We start from the raw sequence: 19330 nt of genomic DNA, 5'->3' as shown, positions 1-19330 counted from the left end.
CGCAACACTCCCGGGATGCAATGAAGAGGTCGTCGTTCCCAAGTCCGAGATTATACCAGGACGACTGTGGATGAACCCAGGTCCTGGTAAACAAACCGAGACCTTGGTAAACGAAGAGGGATGTTGGTAAACGGACCTGGACCCGGTGGCCAGGTTGGGCATGATAAAGTGTCCCCGATACTGACATCATCCCAAGAAGTGTGGAACTATGTCCCTATAGTTAACCTGCTAAAGAGGTTACATCGGGAATGTACGCCGTCGGTTCAAAACTGTACTGCCACTACTCTGACAGATCCTATCCCCCGAATCTCCCTCGAAACCCACGACACCCATACTGAAGCAACATTCTGTCGTTAGTCTTATAGTGTGGTTATGCTTTGGCTAGCCCAATGGGCCTTAGTTAGTGCATTTTATATATTACAATCCTTTGTATTAAGTCCCATCAGAGAGAAAATAATATTTATACCCTTAATGGGCCCGGATTAGTCCGGGCCAAGCCCAGTGCACTCACTTGCCTATAAATATGAACAGTGGTGCACTGGGAAAAGGGTCAAATTCTTCTCTGAGAACCATACACTTTGCTCAAACTCAGAGAGTTCATTACTTAAGCTCCTAAAAAGCTATAATACAATTTACTCGTGGACTAAGGCTCTTTAACGCCCCAAACACGTAAAAATCCTTGTGCGATAATCTTTATTTATTAATGTCTAAGCTCTCTTATCTTTCATAATTCTAGTTTCCGAAAAACTCAGTAAACATTTTGGTGTTTTCATTAAGAGCCTGAAGAAAGCTTGAGTTGATCTTGAACATCTACAACAATGGTGAATACAAGACACACCACTTTCGAACCTACTAACCAAGAACAAGGCAATGGAGAGCCACTGCCCATCAACCTCTTCCTCAAAATCAACCTGAGGACACACCTTATCAGATGCCCCAGCCTAATGAGTCACAGAACTATGTACGCGGGGCAGATTATGAGGAAGATTACTACGAGGAAGAGGAGGGAAATAAGGGGGAATACCATGATCTCGAAGCTGAGGATCCATCGATCCCAGAAGAAGTAGACCCTGACCAAGAGGACCTGGAGGTGACAAAACTAAGGCAACAAGTCCTGGACCAAGGGGCCAGGATTGCTGAACAAAAAGAAGCCACTCAACGGATACAAGAATCCTTCCTGGATCTGTAAGCTTTCATTGCCGCCCGAGGGTTGGCGGCTAGTCCTCCAGTTGTTCTACCTCCAGGAACACAACCGCCTACCCCGCAGGCCAGGAATAATGTGCCCAAAAATGCAAGGCCGATTCCTCCTCCGGGACAAGATCCCAAATAGGGTCTGCCTAACTCGGCTCAAGAGAAAGGGAAGGCCAAAGCGGCCAACCCTGAGGGAAAAGCAAACCCCCAGAGGATAAATCCTCCCATTCAGAAAATAGGGGCCAACCCCTAGCCGCTCCCTAGGAGAGAGAAGGTTCGTCTCGTCCCAGGACGGGATCTCCCCATCAAACTGCAAGGGATGCGCCCATAAGGTACCAGGCCCCGGGCTGCCCCTAGGCAGACTGGACGGGAGCAGCCTTTCTGCCAAAGCGCCTCCGTAAATAAAGATCACCGAGGACGCCAAAATGATGACGAGCCAAACGCCCTTAGCTTAGGGGACGACATGTACCGAGTAGACCTGCGCGACAGGTTGAACGCTCGAAAGGAGCAGGTCTGCAAAGAAAATATCTGACCCCGAGGAGGTGATTTGAGAAATAATCTCAACGACAGAAGGAACGAGAGGGTTCCCCTAGATGATAGTACGTCCAGATAGTTCATGGAACAACTGGCCCCCTTAAAAAAGGTCACGGATCGCTTGGTCCGCAAGCAGGAGGGAGGAGATTCTGACTCCAAAGAAGAGGAAAAGGAACCCTGCACCAAACACATACTGGATGTGGTGCTCCCCAAGGGGTTCAAAATGCTGAATTTACCCGCCTACACTGGGAACACCGACCCCAGAGACCATCTATTGCGCTAAAATCGGTTAATGACCGTAGCCCACATCTGCGACAACGACAAGTGCCTCTGCTTTTTGATTACTTTATATGGACATGCAGAGGAATGGTGGAAGAGGCTCAAGCCAGGATCCATTCAGTCCTAGTCCAGAATGCAGTTGCCGTTACACAAACAATTTGTGGTCGTCATGAGGATGGATATACAAATAAGCGCCCTCACTAACATTAAGCAGCTCCCCATGGAGACTCTGAGGGCCTATATCCAGCGTTTCACAGAGGAAGCCTCAAAAACCAAGGTGGACGATGAGCAGCGCCTGGTGGCCCTGCAATTCGGGATCCGGGCCGGTTCTCCCCTCTGGGACGACATGCAGCGTAGTAAGGCGGCCACCCTCGAAGAATTCATAAGGAGGGAACAAGGCTTTATCAAATGGGAGGAGGCCCGAATCCAGGCATTCGGATGGCACCTGACTCCCCAGCCAAATGCCCAAACCTTTCCGGGGTATGGGATGCAATATCTGGCCCCGCAGTATCTAATGCCCCCAATAGCGCTAGGATCGGTGGGTACGTCTGGAATGACTTTTGCCGCGCCTACAGTCTACGGTCCTACATCTTTCGAATACACCCAGCCCAATCTACCCCCTTGCCCGGGTACAGGGTGGCGCCAGTCGGAAATAGTGCTGCTCCCAGCGGGGCCCAACCGTCCTAGGTGGGGGGGACTGAGGCAAGTGTGAACCCCTCCCGGGGAAAGAGATCCGGGAAAGGAAAAAACCGGTCCGAGCCCTCTAAGAAGGGCAAGAGGGGCTACGAGCACCAATATTCAGAATACACCAATTTAGTGGATACTAGGGAAAATATATACCTGGCCACAGAGAGGACGGTTCATTACCGGAAACCCGCCCCCATGTTCAAAGGGGGAAAGAATCCAGGGGATACTAGCAAAAGGTGCACGTACCATAAGGAGGTGGGCCACACGACCAAAGAATGTTGGTAGCTGAAGGAAGAAGTCGAGAATTTGATCAGGCTGGGACATCTTCACCAGTGGGTCAGGATGCCCATGGGTGTTTCGGGACTGCCAGTAGTCCCCGGACAATCCACGATCTCGGGTGCACCTAGAGCGTACCAGCCTCCCCAGGGAGGATAAACGATGGGCCTGGGAGCACAGGTCCCTCAGGGGACCCCAACTATTCAAGCGCCCAGACCTGGAATGCCCTACACTTCTGGAACTGCGTCCTCGCGAGTAGATAGTCACGTAGCCACTATCTCGGGCGGTCCACATCTGGGAGGACCGTCTCGGAATGATCAAAAGCACTACCTCAGTGAGCTTGACCATGACCAGGAGGTATGCGCCTTGGTCCAAGCACCGTCTCAACGCCCGAAGTTGATGAGCCTCCCCATCACCTTCACGGAAGACGATGCCCGCAACGTCCATTTCCCGCATCATGATCCTCTAGTCATTGATGCCCAAATAGCTAACAAGATGGTGTCCCGAGTATTAGTGGATGACGAAAGCTCCGTCAACATTTTTTTTAAGCCAGCCTTCGTCGCGATTGGCTTGACTGAGGCAGATCTGGCCTTATGCCTAACCTAGATCTATGGGTTCAATGGAGATTCGATACTCCCGATGGGAAAAATCCAGTTGCCCGTAACACTGGGGAACGAGATCCAAGGCTCGTTCAAATTTTGTACATTCGTAGTGGTGGACTACCCCACCGCGCAAAACATCATCTTCGGTCGGCCCGCACTGGTCGACTTCGGGGCTATCACTTCCATCCGTCACCTCTGCATGAAGTTCCCCTGCGACAACGGAGAAGTAGGGACAGTCCGGGGAGACCAGAAGAGCGCCCTGAAGTGTTACCACATATCTTCCCGACCCATTTATATGGTCCGCGAAGAACCTCTTGAGGAGGAAAACGTCGATCCAGTCCCGCCTCCTCCCCCGGCGAGACGGGTGGTCCGGGAAGAAGACGAGCTGGACCCACGGATAGGGGAGGACCGCGCACTAGAGCCCATGGAAGAAATTGAAGAGGTGTGCATCAGCAACACCGACCCGACTAAGGTAATCCAAGTCGGGAAGAACCTGAATGTAGAGGTCCGGGCCGCCATTGTCGCCCGAGTGAAGAAGAACCAAGATGTCCTGGCCTGGTCTCATTCGGATATGACCGGGATCGACCGCAATATCATCTGCCACGCTTTGAATATCAACAAGGATGCGACCCCAGTCCGGCAGAAACGGAGACCCCTGGGGGCGGAAAGGGCAGAAGCTCTCAAACTGGAAGTTGAAAAGTTATACTCGATCAACTTCATTCGAGAAGCTTTATATCTCGTGTGGCTAGCCAATCCAGTGCTGGTGCCTAACCCAAATAAGACTTGGAGAATGTGCATCGACTTCACGGATCTCAACAAAGCTTGCCCTAAAGATTGTTTCCCGCTCCCCCGGATCGACCAGATGGTGGATGCAACATCCGGCTACGAAATCTTGAGCTTCATGGATGCCTACTCAGGCTACAACTAGATCTCTATGCATGTAGCTGACCAGGAACATACCAGCTTCCAAACCGACAGGGGGGTGTACTGCTACATCGTCATGCCTTTTGGACTTAAAAACGTCGGAGCCACGTATCAGCGGCTCGTCAACAGAATGTTCCAAGCCTAGCTAGGAAGGAACATGGAGGTCTACATCAACGACATGCCTACTCAGGCTACAACCAGATCTCGAAGCCTTCGTGATCATTCAAAGGTATGGGATGAAGTTGAATCCCAAAAAATGCACCTTTGTTGTGGCATCCGAGAAGTTCATGGGGTTCATAGTCAGCTACCGGGGAATAGAGGCCAACCCAGAAAAAAATCAAAGCACTGATTGATATGCCCTCACCACGGAAGCACAAAGATGTTCAGAGCTTGACAGGGCGGATAACCGCCTTGAGCTGTTTTGTCTCAAAGGCCACAGACAAGTGCATCCCATTCTTCAACGTCCTTCGAGGAATCCAAAAGTTCGAATGGTCGGCTGAATGCGAAGAGGCTTTCCAAAGACTAAAAGAACATCTGGTCCGATCACCAATATTAGCAAAACCAGTGGAGGGAGAACCGTTGTACCTCTATTTGGACGTGACTGAACACGCCATCAGTGTCGCGCTAGTACGGGAAGAAGGGAAGGCCCAACTCCCTGTCTATTACATAAGCAAAAGGTTATTAGGTGTGGAATCACGATACCCACTGATCGAAAAATTGACGTTTTGCCTACTAATCCCATCCCGGAAGCTTAGGCCTTACTTTCAAGCCCATGCCATAAGAGTACTGACCAACCATCCCTTGCGACAAGTGTTGCAAAAACCCGAATCATTGGGAAGGCTCTTGAGGTGGGCCATGGAACTGAGTCAGTTCGACATTATGTATTTCTCTAGAATATCAATCAAGGGGCAGGCCATGGCCGACTTCATCGTGGAATGCTCCGGGATCACTGAAGAGGTCAATCCCGCCGAACCCACGGTACCCTTGTGGAAGGATTTTGTAGACGGAGCCTCGAATGAAAATGGAGTAGGAGCCGGAATCATCCTAGTGTCACCACAGGGACACTAGTTACAAAGCGCCCTGTGATTCCAGTTCAAGGCTTCAAACAACGAGGCTGAGTACGAGGCCATATTGGCCAGATTGCGCCTAGCCCAGGAAGTAGGGGCCGCAAACCTGGAGATCTATAGAGACTCCCAATTGGTTGTCAGACGAATCTAGGGAGAATACCAAAAAAAAGGGGAAAAGATGGCAACTTATCTGACACGGACGCGAGAGATACTTCAATCTTTCAAGAAGCACTCCATCCGCCAGATCCCCAGGGAACAAAATGTTTTTGCAGACACGCTGGCAAAACTGGCCACGGATGCGGAGATGGAACTCTTTGGGTTGGTCTCAATCAACCATCTCCCCACACCGAGTATACAAACACCCACATTCAACGCTATAGATCACTCTACGTCTTGGATGGGACCCATCATCCAATACCAAACAACTGGGGAACTGCCCACGGATAGGGTAGTAGCGAGGAAACTTCTGTACCAGGCCCACAGATACGTCATGATGGAAGAAAAACTCTACCGCAGAGAGCTATCCATGCCATACCTCCGATGCGTATCCGGGACTGAAATGAGTGCAATCATGCACGAGATGCACGAAGGTTTCTGCGGAGATCATACAGTCGGACTCAGCTTGTCCAAGAAAATCCTGCGACAAGGATATTTCTGGCCAACCATGAAGAAAGACTGTGTTGATTACGTCCGCAAGTGTGAACAATGCCAAAGGTACACGAAGATCCCGCGAGCCCCTCCAATGGAAATAACTCCTGGCCCTTTGCAGTATGGGGGGCATCGACCTAGTAGGATCGCTGCTGACCGGAAAAGGTGGTGTGAAGTATGCTATTGTGGCCGTCGACTACTATACCAAGTGGGCCGAAGCAGAACCCATGAACACCATCACCTCGAAAAAGGCCCTGGACTTTGTTATCAACAACATCGTGTGCCGGTACGGGCTCCCCTACAAGATCATGTCCGACAACGGGAAGCAATTTGACAGCATCCACTTACTGATTTTTGTGAAAGGCATGGCATCATCAAAAGCTTCTCTACGGTCACCAGACCTCAAGAAAATGGGCAAACAGAGGCCGTCAACAAGATCTTGAAGGGAACGCTGAAGAAAAAACTTCAAGCCTGCAAAAGAAAGTGGCCAGAGGAGTTGCCTCGCGTACTATGGGCGTACCGGACCACCGAATGAACGTCTACCAGACACATTCCTTACTCCATGGTATACGGATGCGAAGCCATCATCCCGGTGGAAACGACTGTCCCATCCCACAGGAGGGACACATATGATCCCGCCCAGAATCACGCCTTGCTTCAGGAATCTTTAGAACTCATTGAAGAAATCTGGGAAGAATCCTAGGTTCAGTTGAAGATGTGTCAAGGCAAGATAGCTCAGCATTTTAACTCGAAAGTTAAGAGCCAAAGGTTTGAAACCGGCGATCTAGTCCTAAGGAGAGTCTTCCCTGCAACCCAAGATTCGGGAGTGGGGGTCCTGGGCCCAAACTGGGAAGGACCATACGAAATCCAACATGAAGTATGTCCGGGAACATATTGCTTAAGGCGACTCGACGTAACCAAAGTCCCAAGGGCCTGGAACGCGGAATATCTCTGTAAGTACTATCAGTAGTCAGGAGAGCATGTTTCGGCTCTTAATTTTCCTTGTAAACAATGTACGCCCCAGGGCGGTCTCTTGAATAATAAAAATGATGTGTACAAAACATCATAAAGAAATATTGTAAAATAATGAAAGTTCTCATCCGTCTTCATAAACAAGTGACCCAAGACTAGTCTTCGCTCACTTGGGGGGGCGGGGGGGTATATCCATTCATATGAACAAGTCTAGGAACAAAAACAAAACAAGAAGCTAAATGCTCCTAGTTCGGACCGTACAAACAGATGGAAATTGAAACCCAACTCCTAACGAAAGGACGCAAGGCTAACGCCTAGTCCCAACCCGGACCAACAGGGTTCGGGAAGTACAAACCCAAAAGAACGCAAGGCCAACGCCTAGTCCCAACCCAGACCGACGCGGTCTTGGGGGTACGAACTGGATGGGACGCAAGGCACAAAACCAGTCCCATCATGGACACAAAATGGTTCGGAAGGTTCATACCCAAATGCGACGCAAGGCACAAAGCCAAGTCCCATCCCGGACTTGAATGGTCAACTGGTCCCTGATGGCCTAGGCCGTTGGAACCTGAACACCAAAATCAGGACAAACAAACTTGGTAGAAGTTGCTAACTCCCTAGTGACCTAGGCCATTGGAGCCTGGGCAGCATGATTAAAGCAAATTAAAAGAAAAAATATTTAATTGAAATCTAGTCCTACAATGGTCCAGGCCGTTGGAACCAGGAAAAGATACTCGACTCTTTCATACAACAGGAAAGCTTTTGCCGAAGGAAAATTAGATATATATATATAAATTTTCTTGGACACACCCGTGTCCATAAAAGTGTTACAAAAAGAAATAAACAAGAACAACACAAAGCGAAAGACCCGGGCTTAGACCTCCCCATGTCCTGATGCCTCTGGGTTGGCCTCGCCTGCCTCTTCCTCGCCCAAGGGTTTCGCGTCAGCTTTCTCTTGGCCTCAAACTCGGCTCTTTTTGCGGCAAGGTCGGGGTAAAGCAGGAGGTTCATGTTCTTGTCCTGGATCCAGGCCATATAGATGGCCTCATCGAAGGTAGCCTCCAGCAAGGCGTCCGCTTGCTCTTTCCTTTGACGGGTCTCCCCATGCATCTTCACCTCCAGCTGAAGCAGATCATCTAATGTCTAGAGCCGAGTCTCAAGGGCGGTGATCTTCTCCCGATCCTGGCGAGACTGGGCTTCGGCTGCCTCCAAAAGAGCCTTAGACGACGCCTCAGATCCCCGAACACGAAGAAGCTCCGCCTCCAGACTAGCCACCAATTTTTTATACTCGGCTTCTTTCCAAGATGAAGTCTCTTCAATCTGGAATCGGGCCCGAGCAGCCTCTTCGCGATCCGCTGTGGCCTGCGCCACCTCCTTGGCCAGGGATTCTTTAGCAGCTTCCCACTGGTTCACAACCGCCTCTAGCCCCAGCTGGCTCGTCTCCAGTTTCATCGCCATCTCAGCCACCAAGTCAGTATTTTGATGGGCCAGTAAAGCGTCCTGGAATAAATTGAAGTTAGAAAAAATCTGTAGAACTAAAAATACAAAAAGAAAAAGGAGATGTAAACGGATAACTTACAGCGGTGGTCTGGTGCGCGGATAGCTTGGGAGATGAATAGAGCATCCTGGTTGGCTATGGTGGCGTATCATTTCAGCTGGAGGTTGGACATAGTAGCCCCAACCTGCTCCAACAAGTTCACGGCGAATGGAGCTGTGTCCTGCCCCAATTTGGGACGAAACCTAATCTCAACAAGAGGCCGATCCATGATCGGCTGGGAAACACTAAAGGTTGCCGGACGCTTGGAGAACTCGACCTTGCGACAAATCGTCAAGGCTTGGTAAACTTCCTCCCTCTTTCCCCGACTGTTTTCCCATGTCCGGGACACCATCTTGGACCGTTCCTCCCACAAGTTCATCTCTCCCTCTTCAGGTAGGGCCGGATTGATGGGAAGCACAGGTGCTTCTGGAAGTTCCCGGGTGGCAAACTGACTTTCCCTGGAAGAATCCTTGGCCAAGGAAGAGTCTTTGGTCTTGGCCCTCTTCGCCCCCTTCGCAGACTCACCCGCAGCCAAGTCTGCAACTCTCTTCTCGGATCCCCGACTTGCTAGAGGTTCGTCTTAGCTGATGCCCTAGCCTTGGCAGCCTGGGCCTCAAGGGCTTGCTTCATCTTTTCCAGTGGGTTAGACATGTCAAATTCTTCTGAAATGGATGAACAGAAAAAAAGAGTTAGAAAATTATACAAGTCAGGATAAGTGAAAGTAAAAACTAAGCTAAAAGTCCTTCGGGACGAACTCTTATCTAGAACTCGGACTTGATTCAATTCTCCTAAAGCGAAGGAATGAATTCGGTCTCCCATGTCATCCGGGTCCAAGAATTTTCCATATTGAAGGAACCCGAACGAGTACATGAGAGTCTCCGGGTCTACAGTGATGGGGGATGAAGGTCTCATTTCTCCATCGGCCCCGAACAAGGGGCCTCGATAAACTAGTCCATCCTTAACTAATCCCCCAAAACGGGGAGCATAAGTCAAAAGCAAAGGTGAATTACCTCGCCCTGATACACTAGCACTGGGAGCCCTCGTGTTCGGTTGATCCTCGTCAAAAAGGGCTTCCAGCTCCTCGGAGGCGGCCCTCTCCTTTTGTTGAGCCTGTTCCCTCTTCCTTTTTGTCGCGTCTGCCAGGGCCGCATCTTCCACAACCTTGATGTGTTCAAGGGCCAGTTCCTCCCTCAAGGCTGGATCTTTCTCACATTGTATCCCCCGGAGACTAGGGGCCACAATCATCTGGTTGGCCGCCAGTATCTCGACCACTCGAAGGTTTTCGGTGTTAATGTAGCCCTACGTCCAGGTCCTCCGCGCTTAGTGTGAAATAGAACTTCCTCCGGTAAAGGATTGACTGGGTGAGGGGAGTCTGGGCATAGGGTCCTGTCATCCAGGGAGGTGATTTGAAAGTGGGTAATAAAAAATTGAAAAACAGAATTAAACTAGGAAACGGGAAGCTTCTTACCTACTCGCTGGAAGTCCAGTGTTAGCGTGGGGTTCTTATCCAAGAGAAACCCGGATGTCATGAACTAATAATGTCTGACATCCGGGGGGTGCTTCCATGAACTGGTGGGGGTAGCGTAATTTCCACGAGGCTTCAATCTGTAGAAGCCATCCAGGGTCTTGTCCTTGACATTAAGATGCGACTCCAGCTTATAGAAGTACAACACCTCAGCGGGGGTCGGCTCCGGGATTTCCTTCGCCACGCAGAAAATGTGCCATCCCGCAAGCAGCCAGTAAGCTTGAGGCAAGAGCTGGAACGATGCAATCCCCACGAACTTGAGGAATTGCGCGAAGTAATCGTGAAGCGGGAGAGTGGTTTCCGCGCTGATGTGGCCCACGCTCCAGGTCCCAAATACGCCCACGACGGTGTGGGATTTTTCTTCTTTTCTGGCTAGGCGATTATAGAATAGTCTGGGGGTTGATTCCACGCCCAAATGTTTCTCCAGGGCGTACAACATCCGATAGTTCCAGAATAGGTTCTTCACCCCGTCCATCTCCCATCTGTTGCCACTGGGAGCCTTATGTCCTAACAGAGTGAAATGGGCTATTTGAACATGTTCTTATGAATGGAGGGTGACGCCGTAATTCATAGCTGATGCTCTGAGAGTAAAAGGAAACGAAACAAACAACCAAGCAGTCAGCACTAAAACCCAAAAAGGTTGGTTGAGGTACGGGGGCTCTCCTACGAACTTCTTGGAAGAGTCCCATCCGGATCAGATCCAAGATCACCAAGGATCCGCAAAACCCTGATCGGGAACAAATAGGAAGGGTTCTTGCTATAAAGTTTTCCTAAACCAGCCTATTACCGCTTGTCCAGGAACAGCTCGAACCTGAGGGCATCCGGGACAGCCCAGCCAACTTTTTTTCTCTCCTACTCTAATGCACCCAGAGCCACCCTAAACGGAGGTACATGCTCTAGCAACCTTATAGTTATAAAAGCAATATAAAGATATGATAAGCGCGAGGAAACAAGAGCAAAAAGTTAGGAAAGCTTACTGGAAAGGGCTGGTTGTGAAGACTGGCGTATTTCCGGCGACAGTGACGGAAAAATCACAGTCTTGAACAAGTGAAGGTGGCACAAAAGTTCATCTAGTGGGCAAGCCGAGGTCGTCCTTTCAGGCAAGGGTGCGGAGATTAGGCACATCTGGAATAAACGACGGCGAAGGCGAAGTAGCTGACGGTGAATGTCGTCGGTGAGCTCGGACATAAAAGGTCCCCTGTGCGATTTCGTTCTGAGAGTGTAAAGCTTTGAAATGAAAATCTAAAGGTATTTATAAGAACCGAAAGGTTGTTTTTGATCTAACAGTTTGGCGCGATCCTACCCATCGGACAGTCCTGGATCGTGCAGGGACATTAATTAGCCTGCTCGAATACTAGGTCACGGTTACCAAAAGGTGCGATCCGCGCCGCCCCGATACAATGGCCCACGGGAAGAGCATCTCAAAGGTCATCCCATCCAACGATCCCCTTTAACGTAGAGAAAATAAAAAGGTCGTTCGTACGGATGGGACGCTTTAGAATTCGCGCTGACGTATGACTGCCAACACGGTAACCAATAGAATGTCTCCTGGCCCGTCAAATTCGAGTGCCATCGACACGCCAATTACAAGAGGACACGTATGCACATCATGATGAAGCTGAAAGAACATGAGGCATCTAAACGACCCTGAAGTAAATCAACTGGGGCTCTGGTAAACAAACCCGGATCCTAGTAAACAGACCAGGCTTCTGGGATTCGATCAGGGACGCTGATACATGCGCTCACTCCACAAGATTTCAGCAAGCAATTCCCCGCGACAGCGGACCTGTTGCCTTGGAAATGAACCGGGATGTATAGAATTGATCCGGGAAGGCAACAAACCTCCACCGCGCAAGCACATATGAAGGCTTGGGGGGTAATTGTTATCCCCGTTTCTCCCCAAGTGTACGGATCCATATTCTGAGTTTATGGGTCACCCTACAGGGACTTAAAGCCCAGATCATGCCCAGTAGACGAAGACGGAACGAACATTGGTGGCCCAAGTCTCGGTAAAGCCCAAAGGGCATCCCGGAATAGAAGCCAGGACCATCGCCTTGGCGTGTTGCATACTCCCGAACCATGTCCTCAGGTGCCTCTTGGGATGCAATGAAGAGGTCTTCGTTCCCAAGTCTGAGATTATACCGGGACGGCTGTGGATGAACCCGGGTTCTGGTAAACGAACTGGGACCTTGGTAAACGAAGATGGATGTTGGTAAACGGACCTGGACCTGGTGGCCAGGTTGGCCATGATAAAGTGTCCCCGATACTGACATCACCCCAAGAAGTGTGGAGCTATGTCCCTATAGTTAACCTACAGAAGAGGTTACATCGGGAATGTACGCCGTCGGTTCAGAACTGTATTGCCACTACTCTGACAGATCCTGTCCCCCGAATCTCCCTCGAAACCCACGATACCCAGACTGAAGCAGCATTCCGTCGTTAGTCCTATAGTGTGATTACGCTTGGGCTGGCCCAATGGGCCTTAGTTAGTGCATTTTATATATTACAATCCTTTGTATTAAGCCTCCATCAGAGAGCAAATAATATTTATACCCTTATTGGGCCCAGATTAGTCTGGGCCAAGCCCAGTGCACTCAATTGCCTATAAATATGAACAGTGGTGCACTGGGGAAAAGGGTCGAATTCTTCTCTAAGAAGCATACACTCTGCTCAAACTCAGAGAGTTCATTACTTAAGCTCCTAAAAAGCTATAATACAATTGACTCGTGGACTAAGACTCTTTAACGCCCCAACCATGTAAAACTCCTTGTGCGATAATCTTTATTTATTACTTTCTAAGCTCTCTTATCTTTCATAATTCTAGTTTCCGAAAAACTTGGTAAACAGAAACTTACTTGGAATATGAGTTGTAGGAGGAATCATGAAGATTTTTGCTCGGAGTTGGTTGAAGACGTCTCAGATCATAGAGGTTTTCTGGATTTTCTTGAAAGTTTTTTCTGAGTTTTTGAGGAGAGAGAAAGTTTCGGTAAAAAATGAAAAGGCTGATGAGTAATATATTTATACTGCTCAGGGCGTTATTGAAGAGAAATGATGAGGATGGGATTTCGATGTATGGGGAATTGCAATAACCGTCAATTTTTTTTTGGAAAAATGTAAAGGTCATGATTGCTTGCTTTCTCGAAAATATATTGACAGATGTGACAGGTCAGACGTGTAGCTTGTCGAGTAAGTTTATTAAATGCTGGTCGCAGTAAAATAAACTTGGAGTGCAAATGTTTACCCAACAAAGACTTACTTGCTAACGTGGCAAAATTAGTACGCACGCAGGTTTCACGTGACTATTTAAGTGGTTACGTTCAGGTCGACCATCAACCAGCGGTGGTCGATGTTTAACCGCACGACAGAAGACGTGTTTCATATGTGACCAGGCTGGTCGTAACATATCAGATATTTCTAAAGATATATGATCCTATTTTTATGTAAAGATTGTAATTTATGTTATTATTTAAATATGTTTGTATCAAAATATATACACGGCCCATTGGCCCGTAAAAAGGGCATTGAGCCTATATACAGGACTCAAGGGACTCTTTAGAGGGGGGCATTTTTTTTTGTAATCAAGAGAGAGAAATATAGTGTTTTTATCTACGAAATTTGTACTCACCTCCAAGCTTGTGAAACTTGTGAACCCTAGTTCACTGATTGCGGGTTTTGGAGTTCTTCTAAAATAATAAGAACATGAAGTGGATGTAAGTCATTACCATTATTTGGGGCTGAACCACTATAAACTTTGGTGTCATTTATCTTCTTGGTTTTAATTGATCTTATTTCTATCGTTTTTATTGACTTCGTGTCATTGACCAAATCGAGGGTCAACAATGTCCTAGTAAGAATATAGATTACCCTTGTTGATCCGTTATCACAATAGGAAGATGAATAGTATAAATTGTGTTAATAAGATATAGAGTGGATAAATGATGAAATTACATACCCTAGTTTTCATCTCTTAATTAAATTCTTCAATATTTGTTCTTTTAATTTAAGTTGTTTTTATTATTTTTATTGCATTATTTTCCAACTAAAGTTTTATTGACCAAATAGAACTAAGAGGTTAATTCATTGGTAATTAATATTCAATCCCCGTGGAAACGATACTGTACTTTCTATTTTATTACTTGTAAATGATATGTATACTTGCGTTATCAAATTGTCACAACAATTTAAAAAAAAAATAATACGATAACCTTTAAAATCACAAACTACTCTATTTAAGGTATAAAATATTCATTATATTATTCAAATCACACCTCAATGATTGAAGAATAAACTTGTTTATTCTTGATAGAAGATAAATGTTATTCTAATTTTTTATTTAGTTACATAGTTATACTATTTGTACACATATAACACTTATATATAATGAATTATTGTAGTAATAATATTTTATAACATGTAAATTTATATTAGTATAATTATAAAATATATAGAATTGTATTAAATATTATTATAATAACGATATTTTATAATATTTGAATTTATATTAATATAATTACTAAATATTTATTATTATTATAATAATATTTATAACACTTGAATTTATATTAATATAATTATCAAATATCTTGTCTTGTATTAAATATTATTATAATATTGATATTTTATAACATTTGAATTTATATTAATATAATTAATAAATATGTAGCTATAATAATGATATTTAATAATATTTGGATTTATATTGATATCTTTAATAAATATATATTTTTAATTATTAAATATATAGTCTTATTATTATAATAATATTATTTTATAATATTTGAATTTATATTAATATAATTAATAAATATCTAGTTTAATATTAAATATTATTATAAAAATGATATTTTATATCATTTTAATTTATATTAATATAATTAATAAATATTTATTTATAATAATTATATTTATAATATTTGAATTTATGTTACTATAATTAATAAATATATATTTTTAATTTGTTTTAAAATCGTTAAATATTCCATTAAAGTTAAAAAAATCATTATTACCAAATTTATTTTGTTATTTACACAATTTTTATATATAGAGATTGGAGAATTCTCCTATAGGGGCTTCATTTTAAGCCTTACCGGTAGGGCTTTCAGTGTTCTCAACCTTTGAACAGTTTTCAGCGCGATTTTTTTTATGACCGTGTATATTGTAGCTATTTAGAGCATTCTGCAAATTTTCAGAAAATTCTGAATAGTTTACAATACCGAAAACTAGGTTCAAATATGTTGTTGCATGCGTGACTAATTTTTTTTATGCGCGTGGAGAATAACATGTTTGAACCTAGTTTTCAGTATTGTAAACTATTCGGAATTTTCTGAAAATTTGCAGGATGCTCTAAATAGCTACAATATACACGGTTATAAAAAAAAGTCGCGCCGAAAACTGTTCACGAGTCGAGAAACATTAAAAGTCCTATCGGTAGGGCTTAAAGTGAAGCCCCTATAGAAGAATTGTCCTATAAAGATATATATATATATATCTTTAAGCCCTACTGGTAGGGCTTTTAGTGTTTTTCGACCCGTGAATAGTTGTCGGCGCGACTTTTTTTTATGACCGTGTATATTGTAGCTATTTAGAGCATCTTGCAAATTTTCAGAAAATTCCGAATAGTTTATAGTACTGAAAACTAGGTTCAAACATGTTATTCTTCACGCGCATAAAAAAAAATTAGTTACACGTGCAACAACATGTTTGAACCTAGTTTTCGGTATTGTAAACTATTCGGAATTTTTTGAAAATTTGCAGGATGCTCTAAATAGCTACAATATACACGGTCATAAAAAAAAGTCGCACCGAAAACTATTCACGGGTCGAGAAATATTGAGAACCCTACCGTTATGGCTTAAAGTGAAGTCCCCATAGAAAAATTGTACTGTATATTTATATGTTTATATTCGTTCTTTCAAAACGTTACGAAGGCATAGTTATATTTCAATGCTTAGCAGAATATTTTAAGCTCTTTCTGGTTTTTTCAACAGTATAGGCTCTTGGGATGAGTTGTCAGCTTGTAATTGGTTCATGGTCTTCTTTCTTCCCAGTGTTTTATTAAAATTTATCACTTATTGAAAAGAATCCCTTTCTCGAGCTCAACAAGGCAATGCAAACTCTTTACAATATTGCCCCTACAATCTAAACGTTAAAATACTATGTAGATCATAGAAACGCACTTAGTTTCAAAATAAAGAGAGCATCAGTCAAAGACAACACCAACGATTCCCTTTAACTTTCATCAGTCATCAAAATTTCGGAAATTCATTATATATTATGGAGAAATGGATCACAATAATACTGGACGAGTTTTGGAGCATAAATATATATTATTTTATACTTTGCTCGCCTTTTGACACTGGCCCATATATAGCCTAGCAAAAAACCAACTTTTATCCAGCACCAATCATGAAAAATAATGTAGAGAGAAGTGTCAAATTTTGGTTGTAGGAAGAAACCATTTCATTTTTTTTTTCTGAATTGACATCTGATATATATTAAGACCCATTTTCCCCATATTAATTATTATTCTGGAAAAAGAGTGAGATTCCGAAAGAAAAAAAAAAAAAAAGGACAAAGCGGGCCACATGCAGCTAAAAAAGTACTAGGCGAGGCAGCATGTGCATGTGATAACGCGAACCAACTATTTTCGTTGACATATGTGCCAAGTGTACAGTTTCATGTGCTAATTTTGCTCCCATTGAGCAAATGACAGGATAATTTAGGTGCACGCATTAGATTTCTCTCCTAGTAGATATCTACCAAAGAAAAATGAGCATATAGTATATGTATATTTATTTGTTATTTCTTTTTATATATGATATATGGATATGGCTCTCATAGAGCGTCATTATATGACTTTACTAAAACGATGCTCCAAAAAATCTGGGCAATGATTACACTGAAGTTGATAGTCACAAATAAATAGAACTTGAATGCTTATATCTATAAACAAAACTCACTGATTTAATTTATTAGCACAACGATCTACAGAGTCTGAATATCACTTAACAATTTAGTGGTCAAGTAACCACTTCTGCTAAAATTCTGACGATCTCAACAAGTACTATAACAGGCTCTGAACAATTATTACCAAATCTCAAAGAAGAAAAGAGTAAAAGAAAAAAAAAATGATAATTTACCACATGGAAGGGAATTATAAAAACACTTGGTGGAATAATGATACACAATAAACAAAGATATTCTAATTGACCACAGCACAGTTCTTCCTGATCTCACCATTTGAACCAGTCTTCACATTAACTCGTCCCATTTTCTCCATGGACTTAGCGAACTCAGAAAAGAAACTCTCTGAACCTTGAAGAAGTTTCTGCATATAAGACTTTGTGAAGTTGTTTGTGGTCAAAGCAGAGTCAGATTCGAACAGTCCTCTCCTCTTGAGTACATGGCTGTAGTAGCTAAGATCAAATGTCTTGCGGCTTCCAGGGTCCATCTCAACCTTAGTGCTATCGTTTAGAGATTTGCACTTGTTGGCCTTGAGATTTGTTGCATATTCACTGTCCAAAGCCGGGTCTTGATCTCCCACGCCAGTGAAATTGTAGAGTCTACTCGAGAATGATGTACAGTGAGAGATTCCAATAGTGTGAGCACCTAGTGAAAAAGAGAGTAATGACAAATTAAACAACATTATTAACAAGTGTACTGTACTAATCGAGAACAATATTCTAGAGGGTTGCAGAATTTAGCTTTACCTGAAAGCAAGACCAAGTCTTGCAGATCAAGACCCTGATTGGAGAAAAGTGTCTGGAGTGTGGTAAAGTTAGCAGTGGGAGCTGGGATATCGTTATTGGCCTCTGTTCTGTTTGAGACACTCCCATCCCTTCTACCGGTTGGGACACTCCATGATGGGCCTCCCTGACCAAGCCAAGAAATTAAAGTTAATAAGTGAATGATTTAACAGGCGGGGTTAGCTTTTCATTGTTGTCTTTATGGCTCAAAACGAAACTTGAAGTGGGGGGTGTTCTTTGTATTGAGCCCTTACTATTTCTACAATGGCGTCTCTTGCAGCCAAAGCAATAATATCAGCACAAGAAACTACTCCAGGGCATGCTGCCTCTAGAAGGCTCTTTATGCTGTCAATGAAACCAAAACCTCTGAGAGTTTGATTAGGGACGGCATCTTTTTCTCCTGAATTTGGGGACGTTGAGTTCAGAAGAACAGAAGCATCACAACCCTTTAGCCAAAAAAAAGAAGCAGAAGTTAGTACTTTCAACTCAGGATTTAATTAGTAACAGATCAAACGGTACAAGGTAAGAAAAGAAAAAAAAAAGACATGTAATATATATGATCTGAGAAGAATTATTAATGAGAAAGAAGAATGGAGACAAACCCGGACGAAGCAATCATGGAAGTGCATTCTTATGAGGGCTGCAGACAGAGAAGGAGCATTAGGAATGTGCTGGTGTACAAAATCTTTGACAATTTTCTCAGCTTGGGGACAGCTTTGGGAATAAAATCCCAGTTGGAGTTGAGCTTGAGTTTGTTGTACAAAAGCTGAAAGGCCTAAAGTTACGAGCACAAAACAGTATAACCTACTCATTTTCATTTTCTCTTATTTACTCTTTGTAGAGTGGAGATATAGACAACGCTACTATATATGTACAGCTTGAGCTTGTCTTCTGGAATTGGGAAAGAGAATAAATATGTTAAAATACTATGAAGAAAGCAAGGAACTTAGTTTCCAAGTAAAGCATAACACAAAGACAAGACCAATGATGCCCTTTAAATTTAATCGGTGAGCACGTTTCGGAAATTCATACAAGTTTTGGAGCATACCATACATACATACATACATATATATATATTATATATATTTTGCTCGCTTTTTGACACTGGCCCCATACATAGCCTGGCAAAAAACCAACTTTATCTTCCACCAATCATGAAAAATAATGTAGAGAAGTGTCAAATTTTGGTTGTCGAAACCAACTCATGAGGGAAGAATGGGGTATTTCAGTTGTGTTTTCTGAAATGACATCTAATTAGTTTATATATACATTTGTACACATGAACAATTATCAACAAGCTTTTTGCATTATGCCATACAAGACCCATTTTTCGCTTATTATTA

At 44.0% G+C, this 19330-nt stretch overlaps 1 protein-coding gene across 1 annotated transcript; it reads right to left on the bottom strand.

The window, feature by feature from the left end:
• Nucleotides 1-17185: 17185 nt before the first annotated feature.
• On the bottom strand, nucleotides 17186-19055 carry LOC133817605 (peroxidase 3-like). Its single transcript, XM_062250173.1, has 4 exons — nucleotides 18590-19055; nucleotides 18242-18433; nucleotides 17952-18114; nucleotides 17186-17850 (listed from the first exon to the last, which is right to left on the bottom strand). Exons 1-4 carry the CDS (start codon nucleotides 18803-18805, stop codon nucleotides 17444-17446), a joined length of 978 nt encoding a protein of 325 aa, XP_062106157.1. The 5' UTR covers nucleotides 18806-19055; the 3' UTR covers nucleotides 17186-17443.
• Nucleotides 19056-19330: the final 275 nt, after the last annotated feature.

This window comes from Humulus lupulus, chromosome 2, assembly GCF_963169125.1.
Source record: "Humulus lupulus chromosome 2, drHumLupu1.1, whole genome shotgun sequence".
Classification (NCBI taxonomy): Eukaryota; Viridiplantae; Streptophyta; class Magnoliopsida; order Rosales; family Cannabaceae; genus Humulus; species Humulus lupulus.
The sequence above is the reverse complement of the archived record's forward strand: the minus strand, read 5'-3'. Positions and strand labels throughout refer to the sequence as shown.